The sequence below is a fragment of the Montipora foliosa genome, chromosome 2 (genome assembly GCF_036669935.1).
Source record: "Montipora foliosa isolate CH-2021 chromosome 2, ASM3666993v2, whole genome shotgun sequence".
Lineage (NCBI taxonomy): Eukaryota > Metazoa > Cnidaria > Anthozoa > Scleractinia > Acroporidae > Montipora > Montipora foliosa.
In genome coordinates this window covers 4,890,189-4,913,903 of record NC_090870.1, presented here as the reverse complement: position 1 = coordinate 4,913,903, position 23,715 = coordinate 4,890,189, and the positions used below count along the sequence as shown (strand labels likewise).

General features: G+C 39.0%; 3 protein-coding genes across 3 annotated transcripts in view; 2 read left to right on the top strand and 1 right to left on the bottom strand.

Moving 5' to 3' along the window:
• The window catches only part of LOC137992164 (6-phosphofructo-2-kinase/fructose-2,6-bisphosphatase-like), a 4,637-nt gene extending 2,203 nt beyond the window's left edge, over window positions 1–2,434 (top strand). Inside the window, exon 1 of the mRNA XM_068837311.1 lies at window positions 1–2,434. This exon is cut by the window's left edge and continues 2,203 nt beyond it. The gene's annotated coding sequence lies outside the window, so the exon portion shown is untranslated.
• A 408-nt stretch (window positions 2,435–2,842) lies between these two features.
• On the bottom strand, window positions 2,843–3,463 carry LOC137992166 (histone H1-delta-like). Its single transcript, XM_068837313.1, has one exon. It carries the CDS (start codon window positions 3,461–3,463, stop codon window positions 2,843–2,845), a length of 621 nt encoding a protein of 206 aa, XP_068693414.1.
• A 5,249-nt stretch (window positions 3,464–8,712) lies between these two features.
• LOC137992159 (dual specificity mitogen-activated protein kinase kinase 1-like) lies at window positions 8,713–22,397 on the top strand. The gene is made up of 10 exons (XM_068837303.1): window positions 8,713–8,980; window positions 9,104–9,338; window positions 9,579–9,725; window positions 12,145–12,222; window positions 13,133–13,184; window positions 15,394–15,518; window positions 16,417–16,665; window positions 17,688–17,749; window positions 19,781–19,826; window positions 20,061–22,397. Exons 1-10 carry the CDS (start codon window positions 8,892–8,894, stop codon window positions 20,136–20,138), a joined length of 1,161 nt encoding a protein of 386 aa, XP_068693404.1. The 5' UTR covers window positions 8,713–8,891; the 3' UTR covers window positions 20,139–22,397.
• The last annotated feature ends 1,318 nt before the right edge of the window (window positions 22,398–23,715 follow it).

Sequence of the window (23,715 nt, the reverse complement as noted above, 5' to 3'; positions counted from 1 at the left end):
CGGGTACCTGAGACAACCCTCCTTCCCAAGACAACTTTAGCGAGCATTTATATGAGAATTGCATGACCAAGACGAAGTTGACCCTACTTGATTATGCATATATTTTAAGACTCATCTTAAAAAAATAAGCATCATCATTTGCCCTTCTTTCATTGTGGTTCGTATAGTTGTGTTTTCACATTCAGAAAATAGACTGATAATCTTAGCTGAGCAGTAATGTGTAGTTTAACTAAAAAGTCTGTTTTTAAATCGACAGTTTCTGTTGGCTGTGGTGAGAATTTTTTCTGGAAAAACCTTTTCATTCGAAAGCGATTGCTTGCAACATGTATAAGCCCCCAAATTTTTGCTTCTGTGATTTTTATTTTATGCTTGCGCATGATTTTGCTGTCTCGTCTCGGGTAGTCGAGCCAAACTGTTTACATGCAAAAAAGTCGTTTCGCCTGCCAGGGTACCCTACCAACTTGGGGAGGCGAGTTGTCTTGCCCTCCTCATGTTAATGGTTGATAGAATTTTTAAAACAAATGAGTGAAAAAATATCTCTCCCAGGGTAACTCGGGGGGGTGGGTTGTCTCGGGTACCTGATACCATATAAACAGGGCCTAAATCATTTCCAATGTTCACCTCTCTCAAAGTTATGGTATTTATATGAAATTTTCCAAATTTATTGCTATTTGATGTAGTTAGTTACTTCTTGAAAATATTAATAATAATAGGGCAAGCGAAATAGCCGAGCAATAGCTAAAAACTGGAGCGAACGAGTGGAGGGGGCATGGGGAGAGGCCTCTCCTCCAGTCTCCTGTTTTTTTCTCCTCACTCCAGTCTCCTGTTTCGGCTATTTCGCACGCTCTTGCGACTATCTAGAAAGGGATTGCTAGCAGTCTGGTAAATATCTTCTTATTATTATTCAAAGTGGTAAAATTTTTAAGAGAAGAGTCTGGTTCAGAGTTGCAGTAAAATGTGGTTGGCTTGGCGTGATATCTCATGAAGGACTCATGGCATGTGATACCACAAAAAGAGTCGGTGAGGACAGGCTCCAAGGGCTGGAAATACAGACATCATAGAATTCACAGGTGAAGTGACAATGTAGTGATACCTTCATTTCTGTGCAAATTGTATGTTTTTACCTTCATTATTTGAGTATTTTTACTTAATATTTTGGGTTCTGTTTGTGAGTCATTAACAGCTGAACCTGGCAAGTAAATTTACAAAGTATGCAACATGGGTACTTTAGACCTCTTTCATGCACCTTTCCATTTTCATTGACCAGTCTACATTTTCAATTAACTGTTCCAGTCAGTGAGCATAAGGATGACCAATGTCATCTAAGTGATAACAATGTTATTGTTGGCCCCATGAAAACGAAAAGGTGCATTTAGAATCTGATAACCGTTATAAAATAAGCTCAATAATCCTCGCATTTTGATTGGTTCTCACTTATGATCTATGAGAGGGCATGCGCAGAGCTCTCAAGTCACACACCGGCACGAGCATTTCTCACACATTGGCACTCCTCTGGTAGGTAACTCTACCTGTTGAGCTTTCAGAAGTGCCCATGAATAGACCACATTCGTATTCGCGGTATTGGACTGGAGCTAGCTTGCAATGGAGGCTAATGCGGGGGAATCTTTTCAAATGCAAATACTTTTTAATATATTCCCCCGCATTAGCCTCCATTGTAAGCTAGTTCCAGTCCAATACTGAGAATACGAATATGGTCTATTCCGAATTCGTTCCATCAATGTCACTGAACTTTGGCCAATGTTCAATCTGTTCGTGTGCAACCAATTTTCTTGTTTGAGTCCTGTTTCTTCAGGCCTTTCACCTGCAAATATATGAAGTGTAGGCCGATATGTTAGCTCAGTCTGACCACAATAACATTGGCTCTCTTTAGCAAGCAGCATGAAAAAACCAAAATGGCGGACTTGACAGTGCATTTCCAGCAATTCGAGAAGTGCAAATTTCAAAAATTTTCCGTGGGAGTGGACCCCCCTACAATTTTTGGGCGCAGGACACTTGTGCCTTTGCTGCAATCTCCACCGAGGATCTCACTCTTCGGAAACTTTGGGAGTTGAGAGCTCTGCAGGCGCATAGCAGATGTCATCATCAAAGACTTTTAATTCTTTATTATGTAAAACCAGAAGCACATGGTCTTTTTAAGGTCGTGACCTTCTGGTAAAACAAATAGATTCCATGTTGCTGTTAGTCTGTTTCAGTTATAGATCACAGATGAAGTCAAAATGTGGTAAGAACATCAATGACACGCTGGGCTATTGCCTGGTGTTCTTATATCATCTGTGATCTATTACTGAAGAGACGCATGCCAACATGGATTCTATTTGTTAAAAGGAGTATCCATTTAACTCCACTTAGATATTTACTCTTAACGTGTCGGTCAAAGAGCAATGGAAATAAATTGCAATCAGGCCGAGGCAGATACATGAGCGCAATCTTTATTTTGTTTCTACCCTTGAAGCCAGCGATTATTTCAGGGGGCTTAACTTTTCTGGGTATGCATCTATCCAGCATGTGATCTAACTCATACTTTTTCCCACCCTGAGTTAAATACGGTTTTTTTATACCGAAAATTTCATTTCCTAAGCGCCCCTCTCCCTCAGAGAAGAAATGGGCCATCCTTATCTTATGGTCGGACCTTCATGTATTTTTTTTTTATCATAAGTAATATACTTCCCGCAACCTTCTTAGAGAAACGACACATTTTGAAAAGAGCGCTAAAGCAAAAAAAAAAGAATAATGATTTGAACACTGTTGGTACTTGCTTTCACTTTATTTGGTGGCTTCTAAAGAAGCCGTTTGTTTTTGTTCTTTTCTTCTTAATAAGGTTCTACTTTTTTGCTGCAGTTGCCTTGGGTTTCCTAGCTGCCTTCTTTGGTGTACTTGCACGTTTCTTGGGAGTTTTTGCGCGCTTCTTTCCCGCCGTTTTGGCTTTCGGTTTCTTTGCAGCCTTCTTCTTGGCCGGTGACTTGGCCTTTTTTGCCGCAGTCTTCTTCGTCCTTTTCTTCACTGTCTTTTTCTTTGCTGCTTTCTTCTTAGGTGCAACAGCCTTCTTCGTGGCCTTTTTAGCAGCTGCTTTCTTCTTCACCTTCTTTTTCGGAGCGACGGTTGCCTTGTTGACCTTAAACGATCCTGATGCCCCCTTTCCTTTTGTGTGCAACAGCGTTCCAGATGCAACGCCCTTCTTCAGGGCCATTTTGAGGTGTGTCGAGGTATCACCCATCACACCGAAATTGGCTTTGATGTACTTTTCAATGGCCTGCCTTGACGAACCGCCCCGTTCTTTCATGGCCGTAATAGCTTGCGTAACCATCATTATGTACGGCGGGCGAGTGGCCTTTGGTCGGGGTTTTCTAGTTTTCTTCCGCGCACCCGGGCTCTTAGATCTCGACCCTGAACGGGATCTTGATCTGGAACGTGATCTGGATCTAGAACGAGATACAGCAGACATTTCCAGTGAAATACGCTCACACGATTAATCAACTAAAATGTCTTTGTGAACACATTTATTTCGCGCCTTTTATAACAAAGGGTCGAACCCCCGAGGGAACACGTTCTATCTCAGGATCCCGAAAAGAATATGTTCGTCGACGACATGATTCAAATGTGTGTTTCTTCGAAGAAATTGTCGAGCATTTGCGCATTATCCAGTCCCTTCAGGAAAACAGTAAGTTAACGAGTAGTTAGCCAATAGAAAGAGTTTTATCTATGAACCTGTTAGAAAACCCTTTTTAACAGAATAATCAGGGGTTTTCGATGCCTTTTTCATTGTCCTTGGTGTCAAAAAATAATGTGAATGCTAACAGTGCCTAATAGTTTGTCAATTAGCCCATATAAACGTGTAAAAAGCTCTTTAAGTTTAAGTTCGATGTTCGGACAATGGTTGACGAACGACATGAGTAGTGATAACTACTTTTAGGAGTGTTTTTGTTAAAGAAGAAAATGCCCAAGAAAGACAAAGTTCCCATCCTGCCGTTTGTACATGTAGCAAAAAAATCTTTGTAAGCAGTTTTCCGCTGTCGCTCGATGGTATCCAAAAATGCGGTTTATTATTTCCTCTTTTTATGAAATTTGTTAACTTTGCCAGTCAAGCTGGCAGAGCGCCACAACAGCTTGCGTCAATTATTGGGGCCCCTTTTTTTACCCTCCCCAGCAACCATGATACACAAAAGAAGACATACCACAACACCGGGAACTACGTGCCCTATTCTTAGCGACAAGTGTGTGTTCTTTCTTTCTGTTTTCCTTTTCTTAAGAAAAAGATGTAGGAATCGATTTTGCCAGAGGCAGTCTCCTCATTTCGTTGGGCATGAAACGAAATGTGATTAAATTATCATAAGCTTTAACATAGTGGATTTGCGCCGAATTATTTACTGAAGGCGTTAATTGTTTCTGCGCATCCTAACTGCGCAAGCAAATGCACACGCCACGTCATACACGAGCGCGCGCGCTAAGTAATAAAATGAGAACTGATAGGGCAAAAGGCAATTGCTATTCTCGGTTTTCACATGACGTCACGACCGCCATGTTGGTGCCCCTAAACAAAGAAAAGGCGGCCATGTTGGTGCTCGACCAAATCCTCCGGGAATTGAACTCTATTATTATGCAAACACTTCCTTTCGTTTTTGTTGAAAAACATGCCTGTTGATCACGTGAGTGAAAACCAACAATAGCTTTGCCTGGATTTAACGGTCTTGGACGTTCGGTGACTCCTATTTTTCTTTCCGGAAACGGATTTTATTTACAGTTATCTCCACGTTGTCCAAAAATGAACAAAAAACCAATGTGGGAAGTTCAAAAAATTTCAAGATTTCTGCTCACGGGACATCAAATCCTGCCATCTTGCGGCTGCAAGGCGCGTGAAACTGTGGTCGCTAAATGCGAACTTGATCTTTAAGGGAACCTCACCAGTTGACTAAATTCACTTAATTAGTCCTCTTAAACAATATTTGGCAGAGAAGATTTCACTTCAAAGATTTAATTGCAATATATTTGGGTTTACAGACACTGGCCTTATTCGATAACGAAGCCCGATTTGGTCACATTTTGGGTGTTTTTCCGGACGTGTTCTCTCCAAAACGAAGTCGGTGACCCCCCATTTTTTTTACATTTCTGACATAACCAACTCAAAAGTTTCAGAAGAAAATCAATGTTGAAAAAATTTCGCGCGAACGTCCTTAAGAGCGCGAACTGGTTAATTACCGGTATATAAGTTAAAGAGCCCGAAAATTTTTCTGATTAAATGATTAAAATACTCCCCTGAGTTCAAACCTAAACTAGCGGGGTTGTTAGCAGGAAGTTGCCGAGGAAGCGTTTATCATGTACGCTGACGACACTACGGTCTTCTGCATCTGTTCCACACAAGACGAAAACGACTCCTCAAAATAGAATTTTGCTCCAGTATAAGTCTTTCGCGATTATTCCATCTCGTTCACGTCGAACAATGTGGGCGAAGTATCCTAAAAATAAATTGGTACGAGCGGTTTCAGACTGAAAATAGAGAATGAAAGTAACTGTAACTGTGTAACTGTTACTGTAGTATAAACTCACGTCGTTGTCAAAACCTAAAATTTAGTGATTTCACGTCGTCGTCATGTGCTCAAATCCGTGCCGCACGTGCAGCAGGATTATTTATGCTCTTTTATTATAGAGATACTGATGAAATACCAGGATTTCTCCTTTTACTAAAAAATCATATCTTCACCGCGCGCAGTGAACATATTTTTATCTTTCACATGTGAGAATAGAGGTGTCGTCATGTACATGGTAATAAACACGATTAGCCAATAAAACGCGAGCTTCGTCTTCATTGTAAGATACCTTTGTGCTTCAATATAATTTCTAAATTGTCAATAGCTTGAAGGATATTATCTTGTACTTTCAAGAGTTCCGTTTCTGTGCTATGGAAGCGTTTATAAGCAGACTGCAAAGTTTCACTGAGGTGATTTTCAGTGAGATAATCATTCAGTTGACAGGCAACAGCCTTCTCAATGATCTTGGATATGGCCTTCGAGTTCGAAATGGGTCTGAAATTTAAGAATTCACTGGAGCTAAGAGAATCCTTTCATTTCGGTTTCACTATGGCTTGTTTAAGTTGTGTTGGCGTGTGTCCAGATTTGAGAGACATGTGAACAATATGTGTAAGTACTGGAAGAAGTATATCTTTACAGCCGCATAGGACTGATGCTGGAATAGGATCAAGCTCGCATGGTCTTTGTCCGATAGTGTTGACGTAGTTAACTGTTTCCGAAGTCACCGTGCGGAAACTGCGAAATTCAGTTTCTGTCAGAGAAGTCAGAGGATGCCGCTCATCACCCAGTGTACATGAAAGGGAGGTAGACCTATCAGTCAGTCATAATCTTGTTGTAATCGAATTCAGCAAAACTATTGACAAACTGGTAGGTCGACGAGGCTTCAGGTATAGCGTTGCTCTGATTTGTGGTGTAGCAACCTGTCTCAGTATTATGCTAAAAAGCTTTCTCTGATGTGATGAGGTTAGATTAGAAGGATACTTTAGCCTCATGTAGCACCCTATTAACAACTTGACACTGTTCAACTCTAAACAGCGACGTTTCCTTTTAGCTTCAGCAATACTGTCTGTGTACCATGGTTTATAAACCGTAGGTCCCATCTCACAGCCGTTGTTCATAAACTCTGTGCGGGGACGTTAAAGACCCCACACACTGTGCAGGGGCGGATCCAGCATTTTTTGAAAGTGGGGGCCGAACAAGAATACTAATCAGCGCGTTAGCGCGCCTCAGTAGCGCCTTAGGCGCTACTTTCTAGGGGGGTCTGGGGGCATGCCCCCCCAGAAAATTGGAAAATTTGGGTACTCTTACATGCACTCTGGTGCAATATCTGGAACGTAATGTATCAGGATTCCATATTGAATAAACTTATAAGTTATGGTTATAATGATGCATGGTTTTTGACTCTTCGCTTCAAAGCCACAAAATATATATGATTATGTATATAGGCATTAAGATTTTACGTTGTTACAGTCTCTGTAAGATAGGCTGACTGTAGACAAGTATTTCGCATCCAGTCTTCTTCCTCATTTCGAAAGGATAATATTAACGCCTGTAAGTTGAAAGTTTATTCGCACAACTTTGGTCATACTATTAGCGAAAAATCACGCTTTAGCTAAAAAAATTAAAAGCTCCAACAGACTGCTTACAAAATGATAAAATTATTGTATATTTTGACAAAAAAAAATTTTCCGACGAACTGAAAGGGGGGGCCGCGGCCGCCTCGGCCCCCCTCTAAATCCGCCCCTGACACTATTCGAAAAGATAACCGGTTTTGTGGCTTTCCTACTCTCTGCATCAGAAGTTGCTGGCTCAGTTGGCGAACATGGTGTATGAGGCCACCTAAGCAGAAACAACCATAAGTCAACTAACTTTGCCGAGCGCTGGAATATGTAGATGTAGATGTAGATGAACTTTGGATGCGACTGTATATCCCAAAACTACACAAAATTTCAATGTGGATAGCTTTTCCAAGAAAATTAGTAAGGCGTGTTGTTTCTTTTGAGTCACGTGCCGAGTTTCGTTTTTGAGCCAGTTATGACATAAAACTAAACAGCAAAACTAATGCGTTACCCTAACAGTGCTCCTTTAAAAAAACTGACAAAAATATAATGGAAAATATAATATAATGAAAACCTGCAAAATGCTGTACGAATTACCCGGCCTACATCTTGGATAGCGAGACTGACAGAGTCCTGGGGCGAGTAAAAAAAATGCACTCAGTGAGGGGAGGACAGTATGAAATGGTAGTGGGGGAGAGGGAAAGAAAAATGCTTGCTAAAATCTCCGAAAGCGCTGTAGACACTAAGACATACAGCGCAGAAAAGTTTGTTAACTTATCGTTAGCCGATCGTTAATCGATAATCAAATGTCCGGGATGCCCGAAATACGAAGATTTGACGTCATACTAAAGGAGCTGTCAAATGTACACTGCGATGGAAACCATGTGCGTCGAATATTATTTGACCCATGGTAAAACTCTGTTTGTGGCGCGTAATAGGGAACTTAAGCACAGACGTTTTTGAGCCACGGACGGCAACCGGAAATTTAATTTTTCCCTTTTTGGAGTGTTTTCACGTCATCGTGGTTGTAACATCAAGCCACAGTGATCAACAAGAGCTTTTCCTGTCCGTGGTAAGGAGCAAAACCACGCCAAAAAAGGAAACATTCGACTTCCGGTTGCAGTCCGTGGCTCACGAACGTCTTAAGCTCCCTAATTATGAAGGGCAGAAGCTTTTTGTTCGTAAACAAAGATATGGAATTTTTGAGTGTTAAATGGTCATAAAATCTTTACCTTAAGTGGTATTTCTCTGAAAATTTGTATTCTGGCTAAGACAAACACGATCTTTCCATTTCTGGAATTAAGGAAGTCTGCGCTTTAAGTTCACCAATTATCAGTCATGTGACCAGTTTGTTGCAAAAGGCCTATTCAAAGTCGAGACGATGTGGGATCACATGGCTGTATTGGTGAATACGATTGTATCCACCCTAAATGTTTTCTCTTTTTACTTTTGGTATGGTATTTCGGATGGCAAATGTGCATTTCAGTAAATGCCCTTTCCGTAGTTTCATAACATTTTTAATGAAAACAAAATATTTTTTTACGAGACCCCCCTGTGGGCTCACTAGAGAACGAAAAAATTATTATTGTCTGTTTCGCTTTCTATTCATCACGGTCACCCAGGCCGCTTTGAGCGATCACCACCGTCTCCTGGATCGGACCTGATTCAGTGCAGAAAAAATTGATACATGGTAGGATCTGCAAAACACGTTTGCGTTGTGCAATGTGGAATGTTTGTATGAACGAACGGAAGTAAATCATTGAACGTTCTCCGGGTCTGTGAGCGTTGAATGCCTGCCATAGCCGCAATGTCTAAACCGGGGAAGAATAAATTGAAATTGACGATAGCGCCTTCTACGCCAGAACCCGCCGTACAGCCGTAAGTACAGAGACGCTTTTTGGGTGTTTTAATTCAATTTCTGAGCTCATATTTTTCGTAAACAAGTTGTGCTGGACGATGGTAATCAGCCATGATGTGCTTTTTTTCATTCTTGTACTGCAGCAACGATGCGGCTGGGATCGGCTTGCAGAAAGTCGAAGAAATAAGAAAGAAGTTCAATCAACTTGAACTCGACGATCAGCAACGAAAAAGGCTCGAGGCCTTCATAGCCGAGAAGCGGAAAATTGGAGAATTAAACGCCGAGGATTTCGAAAAGTTGGCAGAATTAGGAGCTGGAAATGGCGGTGTTGTGACCAAAGTTGTGCACAAACCTACCAGCCTTCTCATGGCTAGAAAGGTGAGTCCGAGAATCCGAATATTTAGAACCCAATTAAATCCCAACTGAATACATTTTTCGTCTGATGATAACGCGATCTTGTCTGCATTTAATTTCCTGATTTCTTCCATAGGATCTGTTTCTTTGCCTCTATTTAAAGTGGTTTTATTTTGTGGAGCTGTCTACGCACAACCTACTGGAATTTTTTGTGTTGTATTTTACACATTTTTTCAAAGAACTCCTAATTTGTTTCTTCCACAGCTTATTCACTTGGAAATCAAGCCCTCAATACGCAACCAGATCATAAGAGAACTGAAAGTTTTACATGATTGCAATTCTCCATACATTGTTGGATTTTATGGAGCCTTTTACAGTGACGGAGAAATCTCCATTTGTATGGAACACATGGTAAAAGGCAACGTTTCGCGTGTAAATTAGCAAATGTAATTGTTGTTTATGGTGTACTTCCTCCGTAGGAGAGCGAATAGGGGCTATGCATGATCTAGCATTTATTCATCTGTTGTAGGAAATTTGTAAAAGCAAATCGCGCTCCTTGGATGGCAGTTTAGATATAAATTATTCACTGATTTCTTAGCCCACGTCGACCAGAGCGAATTGCAAACTTGCTTGCAGAGAGCTTTGCTGTGCAACGATCGCGGCCTACATAGTGATCCTGTGAAGAATTTGTGCGAAGCATAACGTCCTGCTATCAAGTGAAAACTCACAAACAACTTCAACACTATCTGCGGCCTTTATATTCCTTCATCGGGACTTTCTGAAGTAAACTTTCAGCCAAGATAGCTCCGTTGCCCTTATTGCAGATCGCTGGCCTTCTCTTTATGCAAAAAATGGGAATAAGTCCTGCTTCTAGCTAAAGCAATCAACTTTAATTTTTCCCTTACAATTTCGAAAAGATAGGTGAGATCTAAGTGTCTTTTTAGTATCTTGATACATGACTGTTCGTGGAAAATTGTGGATTTTTCTTTCTAGAACATTTCCCCCACCAACTCGGTTATGAGAAATTCAATTATCATCTAGGCTTTGAAGTGAGCTCAGCTTCGTGTTCTGTTTGCAATTGTTATGTTTTTTCCGAGTGTTGAGGTATCTCAGCATGATAACTTTGCTCACAAGCTCTTAGCCCATAATTGTTTGCAATTTTGTTATTTTTTCACATAGCTTGCTTTAAAATTCCTTCATTTTTCTCTTTCTTTCCACACCTGCAGACATTTTAATTTGCATAGCCAATGCACTGTCTGGTCTTCCACCTTTTACCTCTTAATGCTTTTATCAGTATTGATGAATTTTCAAATCACAAAATGGAAAACAACACATTCTTATCTTAATAAATTCTGACATTTTGGCATTTTGGTGTTAACAGGCCATATCTTTTCTATTACATGTATTTGTAGTCTTTTGATATTGGTGATGTACTTTAACAGTATCGGTACGTGGTGGCCCAAGGTTTAAACTTTTTCTAATTGAGTCTGCCATAGCTTAGTGGTAGAGCTTCCGAAGTGGGTTAAACTCCTGCAAAGGAGCATCCAGATCTTCTCTGAGTATCCCCCAGTTAACATCAAAAAATGAATCTCTTCATTTCAATACATACAGTAATACCTGTACTACAAATTTCTTGCCCTATGAGATTGTGGGTGAAACAACTGTCCATTTTTATATAATTTAGGAAAAACCTTTTCCCTTATAAGTGATAATTAAATTCAAATGGGTGCAACACCAGAATGTGATACTCATAAAATAACCTCTCTGCCTTGTCAAAAAAAAAGTTCAAATTAAAACCGTTTCAGCTGTAAGAGTTCCACTTGTATATGCAAGTTTGTTCTCCAGCATTTGAAACATTTAAGGGAATCTTTGAAGTGCATATGAGCAAAATTAAATTTTTTGATCATTACAATTTGAGATAGTTTCCCCACAAAAATGGATTTTTTAAATTGCAGGGTCAAAACAACACAATCAGAACAGCTGCTGACGTAATGGTGAAGGCAAAAGAAAAGAAACTGCCTCAACCAATGTCATATCACATGCATCACTCAATTCCTTTTTTCCGATGATCAAATGGACATTTTTCAATGTAAAAATTCTTGAACTTAAGAATGTGTGGATTTGAAAGAGCTACTAAAATTCAAAACAACCTTTGCACATTCAACTCATAATATTCTTAAAAATTGTTAACCTTGCAATTTTTTCGATTCTGAAATTTCCAATTTTCTAAAAAATTATTATTAAATTGGAATAATTAGCAGGGGAGTGGTAAACGATGTTTACTGAAACTTCTACAAACATCCAGGACAGAAAAAAATATAATTAAAATAATATTGAAATGCCCATATTTTGTTTACCCTTTGCATAATGATATAACAGTTTATTTATTACCACTTGGCTATGGTTTTAAGTTGTCACCTTAAAGTACATAGCAAGCTAAATTAATTTTGGGGTTATTTGTGAATCTTAGTGACTTCACTGAATTCAGCTTGATAAACGAGAAAATACAACTACTAACCCATTGACTTCTGGGGGTGAGAACGCTAGACAATTTTACTCATCAAGTGTGAGTATCCTGGGTACCTGAGGTCAGTGAATGGGTTAAAACATTTTCACGATGTTTTCCCCATTGATAAACAGAAATTGAGCATAATTAAAAACAGTAGTAATTTATTCCTTATCATGACATACCCTCCAACATGATCAAGTCTATTACTTAGGGACCACTCCCATGTGCATTCTCACCTTTATCCAGGGGGTGGGGACAAGAGAAGTGCCACACCCACAGCAATGGAAGATTTTTGGAATTGATTAAATTTTTTTTTTCCAGGATGGTGGCTCCTTAGATCAGATTTTAAAGAAGGCTGATCAAGTACCAGAGGAAATCTTAGGAAAAATAACAGTTGCAGTGAGTAAAAACTGATTTGTGAATGTTTGTTTTGAGATGGAAAAAAAACATAAGGTTTCTAACTGTTTTTACAGTAGTAGCATGTCCAGTGGTCGAGCAAACAATGTGATTTATAAGACGCAGGCACAGTTGCATAGTAAAAGAAAGTCATGTTCAAGGATTTTTAGCATTGTGGATTGAAGTTACAAGAAACAAATAATAAGCAATTGTTGGATAAGGTTGAGCATGATAGCGAGAATTATCAAGGCCGAGGTTTGTGTTATCTGCCGAAGCCGAAGGCTGAGGCAGATAACACAAACCGAGGCCTTGGTAATTTCGCTATCATATGAAAACCTAATCCAATAATTGTTTTATTATACAATTATAAATGTAGAAGCATTGAGACATTTCACAGAACAACAACAAAGTAAGCCACACAATGACACGTTTCAGTGTAGACATCTTTATTAATGAAAGCCGTGAATTACATGTAAAGCGGAATTCAAAAGGTTTACAGAAAGGATTTAAGCCTAAAACATCTGAAAACGTTTCAGGAAAAACTGAATCGAACTGAAACTTTTGAACAAAATTCTAAAGTTAAGTTGTACGGTCTTATGAAAAATGTTCCTGATATCGAGATGTAAACAAAACTTCACTGTCTGCAAAAACGCGTCATACCTACATTCATAAATGCCAGTGTCTGTAGATGTGACGCGATGACACAGCGCCATCTAGAATTATCGGAGTGCTTTTAGCCAATCAAAATTGAGATAGCATCAGCATTGTATAATAATAAATATTGTAATGCTGACAACATAAGCAGGCAAAAATGAAATTGAGGCAACTGTCCTCTCCGAGGGTTCAGTGCTTATAAAAAAGATTTATATTTATATACTTTGGTCTCAATCCTAAGAATGTGATTGCCTTGTAGGTTCTTAAGGGATTGAGCTACCTCAGAGACAATCACAAAATAATACACAGAGGTATGAGTAAAGTAACTTTTATACACCACACAAGTAAATGGTGCTATCCGTGCATAGCTTGAAGGTGAATAGCAAGTACTATTCAACTCCTCTTCAGTGAATAACTGTTAATATTGTTATTGTTTCTCTTGTTTTAAAATGTTCTTTTGATATAACCCAGTGGAAAAAAGAGATTTCTGTTTACGTGCAATCTGTGAAATAGAATGTTAGAATGATCGTAATGGTAAAGTAAGCAACTGTATTGATTGCAAAGGAGCCCACTGAAATCCGCACTGATTTGATTTCCAGACAGATCTCGTTGTTTTTTCTTATGCCGTTTACTTATTCAGGGCTCAACACTAACGGTAGCCAACTAGCCATAGGCTAGTGAAATTTCAGTTTTGGCTAGTAGATTTTGAGCTTCCACTAGCCATTGGGGCTAGTAAATATTGTAAAGCAGTGGAGTTCAACTGAGGAGGAAACCAACACGGATTACAGTTTCCCCACACCACATTATGAATGATTAATCATGTGTGAAATCATGCAGCACTTCTCGGCTGCTGTTTCCATATGCGCGTAAATCCATCGCAAACAATCGCAAGCACTTTTCGAGAGCTTGATTACAAACATTTTCTGTAAATGGAAACACCTTTACGTTCCTCCCCGACCAATCGCCAATGATCGCAAACAAGATGCAAGAGATGTTAGCGACGAGTAGCAATGCAAAAGCGAGGAAGCAACGATATGGAAACACAATCTTAAACTGTTTCTGATTGTTTGTGATCAATCGACGATATTTTTGTGCATGTGATACGTTGTGACGAATTAGAGGCATGAAAATGGTGTCCAAGTACGATTGTGACAATGAGGATACTCCTCAAAACAGTGTGAATTTAATGAATATCGTAAGGGAATACCCCGCCAAATATACCAGTAGTAAAGTTCTTGATTACGAAGAGCCAGTTCCTACAGTATAATTTGATACTGGCTATGCTGCAGCCGTTGGTGCTCCTCAAAAATGTATCGCACCCAGAATTAGTGACCTCTCTTGACACTTCCTCTCTGCCTTCTTCTTCAACAACTCCGACATAAGAAGAAGTTGAACACTATGCAAAAACGAATTCTGCTTTTATTTTTATGTACGGTTTATTTCTTAATTTACTTTATTCCTGCGTTTTCCATACTTCAGTGCATTTGTGAGTTGCAAAGTTTTGGCAACGGTTCTGTGAGAATTGTCCTCAAGGCCACAAAAACGTTGCCTTCGTGAGAAAAATACGGGAAGCCGTACACTTTGGCTCTTTGTGCCACTGTTGGGAGGATGGATATGAGAATATGAGAATATTTACTAAAAACATGAGTTGTGTTTGCAAATGTGGAATTTTTTTCGTGGTAGTTTTTACAAGTGAATGAAACTGTGCATGACAAGACTGGCTAGTGCAACTTTAGATTTGGCTAGTGACATCAGACCTGATACTAGCCACTATGCTAGAGAGCTACAAAGTTAGTCTTGAGCCCTGTTATTAACCCATTGACCCCCTTGTGGAGGCAGTTGAAGTTGGCGGCTTGTTTGAGTAGAATAAAATGATGTTGCCTGAGCCAATTTTTAACCCTGGATTTTTAATGCAATATTTTTGTTGCGGCAACATGTTGCAGGTTTTTGAATCACTTTGAAAAACATGCAACATTGTTGCCTGAATTTTGTTGGAGTTGGTGTGTGTAACACCCCACCGTTGACTTTTAACGCAACATTGTTCCAGAATGGGCCACAGAGAACCGAAGTAAGTCACACCAACGGTCATGTCAATGGTGTCTGCCATATTTGTTTGCCTGTGATTGTCGAGCAGGAGCCTGGGCTCAAATGTTGCAAGCAATGTTACGTTAAAAAATCAGCTTGTGTCACATCACCTTATAACCAACTGTTGTCATTGTCAAAATTAATTTTAATCTTAGGTTCTAAGGAATCTGTCTTAGGGGAAAAGAGGAGTAGACTTCAATGGGTGAAGGAGCCAACACTTTGGCGCTTATTGAAACCACTGCGAAACCATTACAAGAACCAAGCGGCCTTAAGACAAGGGTATCCACAATTATTTGCAAAGGTCACAGGAATGCTAGAATACAACATGATGCAATGAACAAACAACCCTTGGCACCCTGATTGATGCATGTTTGATATTCTCAATTACATTCAATATTGATGCCTACTCAGATATTGTAATGTTGTTTTCAACAGATGTTAAGCCATCAAACATCTTAGTTAACTCCTGTGGTGAGATCAAACTATGCGACTTTGGGGTCAGTGGTCAGCTTATTGACTCAATGGCAAATTCCTTTGTTGGAACAAGGTCCTACATGTCGGTAAGCTGGAGGAGTATCAGAAATTGATTTCAGTAATAATTATAGTAGAAATTTATATTTGTCCCAATTTTTTGGTAATTCTTATTTTCATCTTTGCTGATACATCTTCCATTATTATCATCTCAATCAAAGTTTTGTTGTTAGTATTGCTGCGTTCCATGACGGAGAATACATCCTAATTGTGTCACTGAGTCCTACATGAAGTCCCTTGGGTATCCATCATGATGCCATACAATTTCACGGTTTGGACACCATCTTGGACTGGCTGGCTGGCTGGCTGGCACTCATGGACTCGAATGTGATAGTGCATGGCTTGCCTAAGGGAAACCACTGCATTAGGGAAACCACTGTTGCAGTAGGTTAATACCGTTAAGTGGCTGTTTGGGAATATTCTGTGGTGTACTGACTGTAGGGAGTCATGCTGCTTGACTATCCAGCAAGATACTGCTATCCCACAGAACTAATATTGCTTTATTATTAATAAGACATGTTTTCCATTATTGCTTTTAATAGATTTACTAACAACTAGATAAAAGTCAAATTTACCTATAGTGGCACCTTCATTACTGAACAATTACTAGAAAAGGGTACAAAATGATTCTCCCCAAAATATGCTAAGTACTACTTTTCAAATGCCTTATTGATGATAAAACAGGAATGAAACACACTTCACTAATCCTTGAACAGGAAACAAAACAGGAATGAAATGCACCTCACTAATCCTTGATTATTGCAAGTGTCATGAATGGTCAGCTTATCATGATAATGATGTTGATTATCACTGAAAGAGTTTTAGGCTTTTTTGCTGAATCATGGAAAGGATAAGAAACCAAAATGATGAAACCATTTACTCAAACCTCCTGTCTCTTTTGAGAGTTGAAAACATTCCCTTTTGTAGCCTGAGCGACTTCAAGGAGCAAATTACTCAGTTCTCTCGGACATCTGGAGTTTTGGCCTGTCTCTTGTTGAAATGGCAATAGGAAGATATCCCATTCCACCACCAGAGGAAAATGAACTTGAAAAAAATGCTAATTTTTCACCATCTATCATGAGACCCCCTCCTGGAGCCAGACAACCAAGCGGGGGAAACAATGATGCTGCTCGACCCATGGCGATATTTGAATTGTTGGATTACATTGTTAATGAGGTAACAATATATATTTTTTGTTTTGCCCTCCTTCTTGTTCTGAATTGCATGATACATTTGCAATGTTTTTTCCTGTCTTCAACACTTTTAAAATTTGTAGAATTCACTTTACAATAATAATTGTAATTTTTGTAAAGTGAATTCTACAAATTCTAAAAGTGTTAAAAGTTAGGCCTGTTCTGGAATATTACACCCCAGTTTTTAATCACTCCCTACCTTCATATCTTGGTGCTGACCTTGAATGGATACAAAAGCACACAGTCTCCCCTTGCATTGTAAAAATGTTCTTGTACCAATAGCCTTATGTCATGCAATATCATTACTCTTGAGCAAAAGACTTCATGATCAGGGTCTATGTAAGAAGCTCCTTGAGGAGGTAGTGGCAGAAAAAGATATAAACTTCAGCACTTTCTGTAACAGGAGTTTTATTAGAAGCCGAGACCTGGGTACTAGCACCCATCTACGCTGAGTACAGTACCTGCCTTTGCTCAAAAGAGGTCTCAAGTTCAAAAGCCAGACTATATATAGGGGTGCCCGCTTACTCTATAGCAAGGTCTCTTCTACTTTAAAACTTAATGAAACCCCAACTTACTGCCATCAAAGTATGCCCCACATGCACTAATAGGTTGACACTTTTGACTCCGGATGAAAGTTGTTTCAAACAGGGTTTGTCATGTCATCAAAACCATTTGGTTAAAGGGGGCTTTATGTATTTTAAGGTTAACCATGACTTTTGAACTTGAAAAAGTTAAACATTACTCTTCCATCACAGACAAGTTGTTATAAGCTTGAAAAACCCCTAACCAACATTTTTTAGGATCATCTGAATGTGATCCATTTCAATCGTTCAGGATCGATACATCTTCACTTCTTTTTTTAAAATTGTGTAACGTATCCCTTTTAGAATTATTTTAAACTGATTTACAGCAAACCCTGCTGTAAACGAATTTGCCTGAATTTGTAGTTTTGAAGTTAATAAACCAGGGTTATTCAAGGTCTGCCTTTTGTTTATCAATTTTCAGCCTCCCCCTAAACTACCATCTGATCACTTTTCACCAGAGTTTTGCGAGTTTGTCAATAAATGGTAGGTCATGACTTGTGCAAATGTACATCTATGTTTAATGGCAAAGTTGCAGTTACAGCAGGTTGCACAGGATTTGAGCCTGAAAATACTGTAATCATTGCAGGATTAAATGATTTAAAATCATCTTTTTGTGCCTTATATTATCTCCCTGTCCTCAATATTGGTGGATAGTTGGTAACTATTCACCGAAGTGGAGGTGGCTAGTGGTGGTTATGAGTACAATGAACGTTTAGAATACCTTGGCCATACCTGGGATGGCCAAGTCTTCTCTCTCGTCATGACTTTCTTAAGCATAGTCCAATTATTTAAGTTTATTAATGGTTTTTCTAAAGTCAATTTACATGATTACTTACAGTTTTGGAAAGGTCGTACCAGGTCTGCTCATGGTTACAAAATTTGGACACCATATGCTCGAACTAACATCTATAAATTCACCTTTTGGCTTAGGTATATTAATAAGTGGAATGATCTGCCAGAAAATTTAGTTCATTGTAATTCTGTCAGTAAATTTAAAAAAGGTCTTAAAAGTTATTTATACAACGTGACTCAGTAATCTTTTTATCCATTCATTTTTCTTTACTCTTTGTAAATATTTCTACATTTTCTCCATGTTTATAGTTCAAATATTTTTAATGACCGTATAATGTATTTATATTTTATAGTTTCTTAATATTTCTATATTTAATGTTTATTAATATATTATATTTGTTTTATTCTAATCCGTTTTGGGGGTTGCCGTATATGAGGATTCAGATCTTCCCTGGCAGCACCCAAAAAAAAAAAAAAAAAGGAAGCGCCGAGGTAAATATCCACCACTAGCCACCGACACTGAGGTGAATAGTTGTTTTAGTATATACTAAAACAGTAAGATAATATAGAACAAAAAGATGATTTTAACTCATTTATTCCTGCAAAGATTACAACACATTCGGGTGCAAATTCCGTGCGAATTGCTCGGAGGTGAATAGCAAAGGATATCCGGAGTTTGAGTAGCCAATCAGCGCGCGAGTTCAACGCTATCCACTGTTTTAGTATATACTAATGGTGGATATTTACCTCCCTGCTTTGTGGCTTGGTGAATAGTTGTTAAATATTCTGCTGCCATCAATGTATACATTCACTCTCACATGTACAGTACAACTCATACATTGTTGAGATCTTACATCATTAGCTGTATCTCTTGCAAAATGTATCTAAAATAACAGGAAAATGTCACAATTAAGTAATATGCCATTGTTATTCTAGAGTTTACAAAAAAGAAAGGAATACCATAACACTGAAAATAATGCAGTGGTGAGAGCACTCGCTTTCCACCAATGTGGCCCGGGATCGATTCCCAGATTCTACGCCATATGTGGGTTGAGTTTGTTGGTTTTCTACTCTGCTCTGAGAGGTTTTTCCCTGGGTACTCTGGTTTTCCCCTCTCCTCAAAAACCAACATTTGCAGGCGTATCTCAGTTGGCTAGTGTGCGGCTTTCGGAGCAGAGGGTCCCCACTTCGATCCTGATTGATACCAGTTTCGTAACTGAAGGAATTACTGACGTTAAATAAATAGACTTTACTTTTCTTCATTTATTTGAACTCCCTCCAACCGTTGTGTAGAAAACCAAATGTGTCAGGGAGTCGTAGGCACCTTGGTGACTACAGAAGCCTTATGTTCAAGGTCATAAAATAGAAAATAGAGAAGGGCTCCTTGTTGTGAAGACCAGTTCTGTTTTCTGTTTTCTGTTTATCAGAGATGGATATGTGCCTAATTTAGTTCCTTTTAGGCATGTTTTTCTTTCATGACACCAGTTTTATTTTTATCAAAATAATGTCATTAATCATTCTGTTTTTTAAAGTCACACCAGGGCAGACAAAAGTGATCTGCTTGTCAACACAACAGTTATGTGTTCCTCATATCATTCATGTGTGAGCCAACATGTTATTGACCAGTGTATTAATGACTACATTTAATTATGCATGTAATATGAGGTCAGTGGGTTTACATTAGCAATTCCAGTGAAAACCTGAGATTTTTTTTTGTTTCAGTCTTGTAAAGAATCCCTCTGAGAGAGCAGACCTCAAGTCTTTAATGGTGGGTTTCCAAACTTCTATGCATCTGATATGAAACTAGTTTTTGGGCATTCTTCAGTAATTCTAAGTTTTCCAGTATAAAATAATCTCCTTAGAGCCTGCATAATCTGTTATTGTCACAGTGCTATGAAAAATACCAAGATCATCATCATCGTCATTGTCATCATCCTTAATATCACCTTCATTCACTTCATAATAATATTGATAAAAAGTTTTCATTTCCATATTTTCCCAGAACCATCAATTTGTAAAGAAATCGGAGTATACACAAGTAGACTTTGCTGGTTGGGTTTGTAATGTGGCTGGTCTCTAGCAAGCGGCAGAATGAGAATATTGTTACTGAAGAAGGTTATTTAACTTGAAACACTGGATGTACGGAAGATGCTAGAAGAAAGAAAAACAGATATTTGAAAAGGTTTTATATAAATGCACTATCTGAATAGCAGTAACTGATGGGTGTCTTAGTGGGGTTTACCTCTGAGCTCAAAGTTGCATCATGCGCAGATGCACAGACTAAAGTATAACAGTGGCAATGTAGATCTCATGATTTCTGGTATTCAGTACAGTTATGTGAGTGTTTAAGAGATGTTGTGCAGCAGTAAAAAGGAAAGAACACTAGGGCGTCTCTTCAGCCCAAGTTGTAAGGGAGTGGGGGTCCTGGCTGGTCAAACAGCAATGATTAAGGTGTCATAAGGTGAGAGGTCATTGTGGGTGAATGGAGTGGGCTTCATAAATAATTTTGTGGTCATGGGAAGGGTGGGAAAGAATGTCACACTTTCATACTTGGTGACTTCTTACGATATAAGTTTTGCATAAATAGGTTCCTTTGTATTATGGAAATAATGTATCATAATTCAGCTTTTCCGACGCTTGAATTAACAATAATTCCTCTATTTTATGTCATCTCTCTAGTACATGCTTCACAGGCTGGCGATTGCAAATTACAAATTATTAGATCTTTCCTGTGCCGTGGCTCTAGCATTGTTATAAAACGTTTTTTAGTTTAAAGTTGCTCAGTTTCTAGAACATATAACTAACAATATTACAAAAATTAATTAGATGTTCTACATTCAGGGTCACTTTATAATTTGACATATTGTATCTTTCCACGGTTACATCACACCCACTATCCGTCTCTGTTTCTCGCTTTGGGTGTGGATAAAGTACAGCTAAAGCATGTTTGCAATAAAGAAAACCGAATTTTTCCTCGAGACAATTTGCCGAGGAAACAAAAAACATATTTATGCGTAACCGAAGTTGCCTTGGTTAAATTTCTAGGTGAAGCAACCAGAAAAAAAAAGAAATTTCCCGAAAACATAGCTAGATGAAAGGATCCTGTTTTTTTTTTTCCTGCTTAACCCACTAATTGGGAGACGAGTTCGTTACTCTGTAAGTGCAATTCACGCATGCAGCTGACCTCAGTTTTTTAGGGACATCTTGCGAGTAATTAAGATGGCTTAAAAAAAATGTATTTTTACTCCTATGTCAACAATCCAGCTGAAAATCAGCTACCTTGAATTCCTCTGTTTGTAAAACCATATCTACTCAGGCAAAGTAAAACTCACGTTAAGTTTGCCTCTAGAAAGTTTAATCAGGTAAATAATTGTGTTCACCTAAATTGGCACAACATGTTCTTTCACGTAACCTGGGCCTTTAGTAGAAGAGCAAATTATTTATTCCTATTACATTCAGTGTGGGATTCTCCTTTAAAAAACTCTTGACAGACCCCTATTTCCGCCCTCAAAAATAGTTAAAATAGACGAGTTATAGTTGTATAGCATTTTGCTTTAGATTTATTGTAAAGAAATAGAATTCAAGTATAATGCCGGGAAGCTAAAAAATTTGCCGAAGCAAGTTTAATAGGGAAGTGTTGGAATGACACTGATTTGTAGATATAAAGAGTTAAAGTGCTTTCATTTCAGTCAGAAGTGGAAAGGGGATCTTGAAAATTCTTGAAGCTTTCAATTTATCTACCATGGTTTGCTAACTGGTAGATGCCAGTGAATTTTGATTTGTCATGCCCTGAAGGAAAATTGATCACCGGTTGTTCTTGTTTCCAAAAATAGCAATATTTTGTCTTCTATTCGAGAGGAAGAGCAGGTTTCAATTGAATTTTCCGAAAGTGCATTTTTTCTGATTGCTTGCTTGGTGATGAAGAAAGCCATCCCAGCCAACCTTGGAATTGTGATTAAGTTGCGCACGTGCATTTCCACTCTAATCGCCAGCTGCATGTCTCTGCGCTGCTTTGCGTTCTCATTGCCCGGATCTTTTTGATTGGCCGACGTGAGTGCACTTTGTGCGCGAAAACAAAGGGCCGTCACTTAAACCAATCAGGAGAATCCATTTCACGCGTGACTGCTTCTGCCTTGTTTTTTCAGGGACATGACAGCTAATTTTCGCGGGAACGGGTATTCCAAAAATGAAAAGACCCAGTGTCTGACTTTAAAGACAATGCAGTCCTTTACTTAACTTAATCACTTGCGAGCTACCGGTCCCCTGCCAGTCAGATCACTGACGCATGGAATTGGCAATATTAAAAAAAAATAAAAATAAATGTTTTCCTCACTCTTTAGCTATATTTGAGTTTTTGTTTTTAATATATGGTAATAAGGGATGCAATTCGAACGCACAATCGTTCAGCTCCCAGTTGGCTTGAAAGTTCAGTAAATCAATTAATATCAACCCAGGGTGGATTTCTAACCCGGAGCTGCTAATTCAAGCCAAGTTTACGAGTTTAAGATAGCTTCCAACCCAGCGAAACGGATTATAATAGGCTACAATTTGCCCGGACCAGCTGGGGGCCGTTTCTCGAAAGTCCCGAAACTTTACGGGCCATTTTCGGGTGTCACAATTCCCTTTGTAACTCAAGAACGGAGAGCATTTAATTCGTCAAACTTCACAGTTTCTTTTCTTTTTGTTACCTTGAAAACATATTAAAGGATCTTCTTTCCAAAACAAGTGGTTGGCAATTCACAGATGGCTTTTCGGGACTTTCGAGAAACGCCTTCTGTATCCTGCGAAATTTTCCACCCAATTAAACGATTGCTTTAGAACTGAAATTGACGACATAGTCTTAACAAAACCCCCCCCCCCCCCCCTTCCCCCACAGACAGATCAAAATTTAACCTCCAGCTGAAACTGGCGATGTCGTTCTTTTCTTTTCTAGCCTAGTTTAGTTCGGTGGTTGATTGGGTACCTTGAAAAGTATGGTAGCATCTTCGACGAAAACACCACTGCCTCTCAACCAAGAACATTTAAACATTTGAGTTGAGTTGAGTTAATTGTTGATTTCAGTTTACAGTGTCCCCAATTAGTGCTCCAGTGTTAGAACGACTAGACACTTAAATAAAGTTCCTTTTGTTTACTGGCAACCCAGGCACGCACGCTAGCTCAGCAACCTCCTTTAAGAGGTCGCGGGTTCGAACCCCGGCTGGACCCTTCCAACACTCGGGTCTTAAAATAACTGAGGAGAAAGTACTCGGAAAAAGTTTTCGGATAAGGACCATAAATCGTAGGTTCCATCCCCCAACCCTTTCTTTTGATAACGTGGGAAATTAAAGAATCCGCCGCATACTATTCACACAGAGCACGGGACGGCCGACTTTGGGTAGTCTCCTTCGCAGCCGCTCGGGTCGGAGTCACGCAACACTGTTGCGTGACTCCGGCCCGAGCGGCTGCGAAGGAGACTAGACTTTGGGTGGACTTGGTGGTTTACATATTCCCTTCTAGTCCTTTCTCACTGCACAACTGCAGTGCAAAAATGGATAAAAATTAATAAAATAAATTGTTATCTTTTGAAAGAACTAAGCTCTGATAAAGCTCATGGTTGCTTCTCCAAGACAGACCAAGGTTTCAGAGGAAAACTTTGACTCTGCACGTTGGTTTTTAAC

What these genes read in the sequence shown, in the direction of transcription:
- LOC137992159 (XM_068837303.1), top strand. Translation starts at nt 8,892, where the DNA reads ATGCCTGCCATAGCCGCAATGTCTAAACCGGGGAAGAATAAATTGAAA. An exon ending in CCATTTGTATGGAACACATG is followed by an intron (nt 9,726 to 12,144) that starts GTAAAAGGCAAC and finishes TTTTTTTTCCAG; the next exon opens with GATGGTGGCTCCTTAGATCA. An exon ending in GAACAAGGTCCTACATGTCG is followed by an intron (nt 15,519 to 16,416) that starts GTAAGCTGGAGG and finishes TCCCTTTTGTAG; the next exon opens with CCTGAGCGACTTCAAGGAGC.
- LOC137992166 (XM_068837313.1), bottom strand. Translation starts at nt 3,463, where the DNA reads ATGTCTGCTGTATCTCGTTCTAGATCCAGATCACGTTCCAGATCAAGA.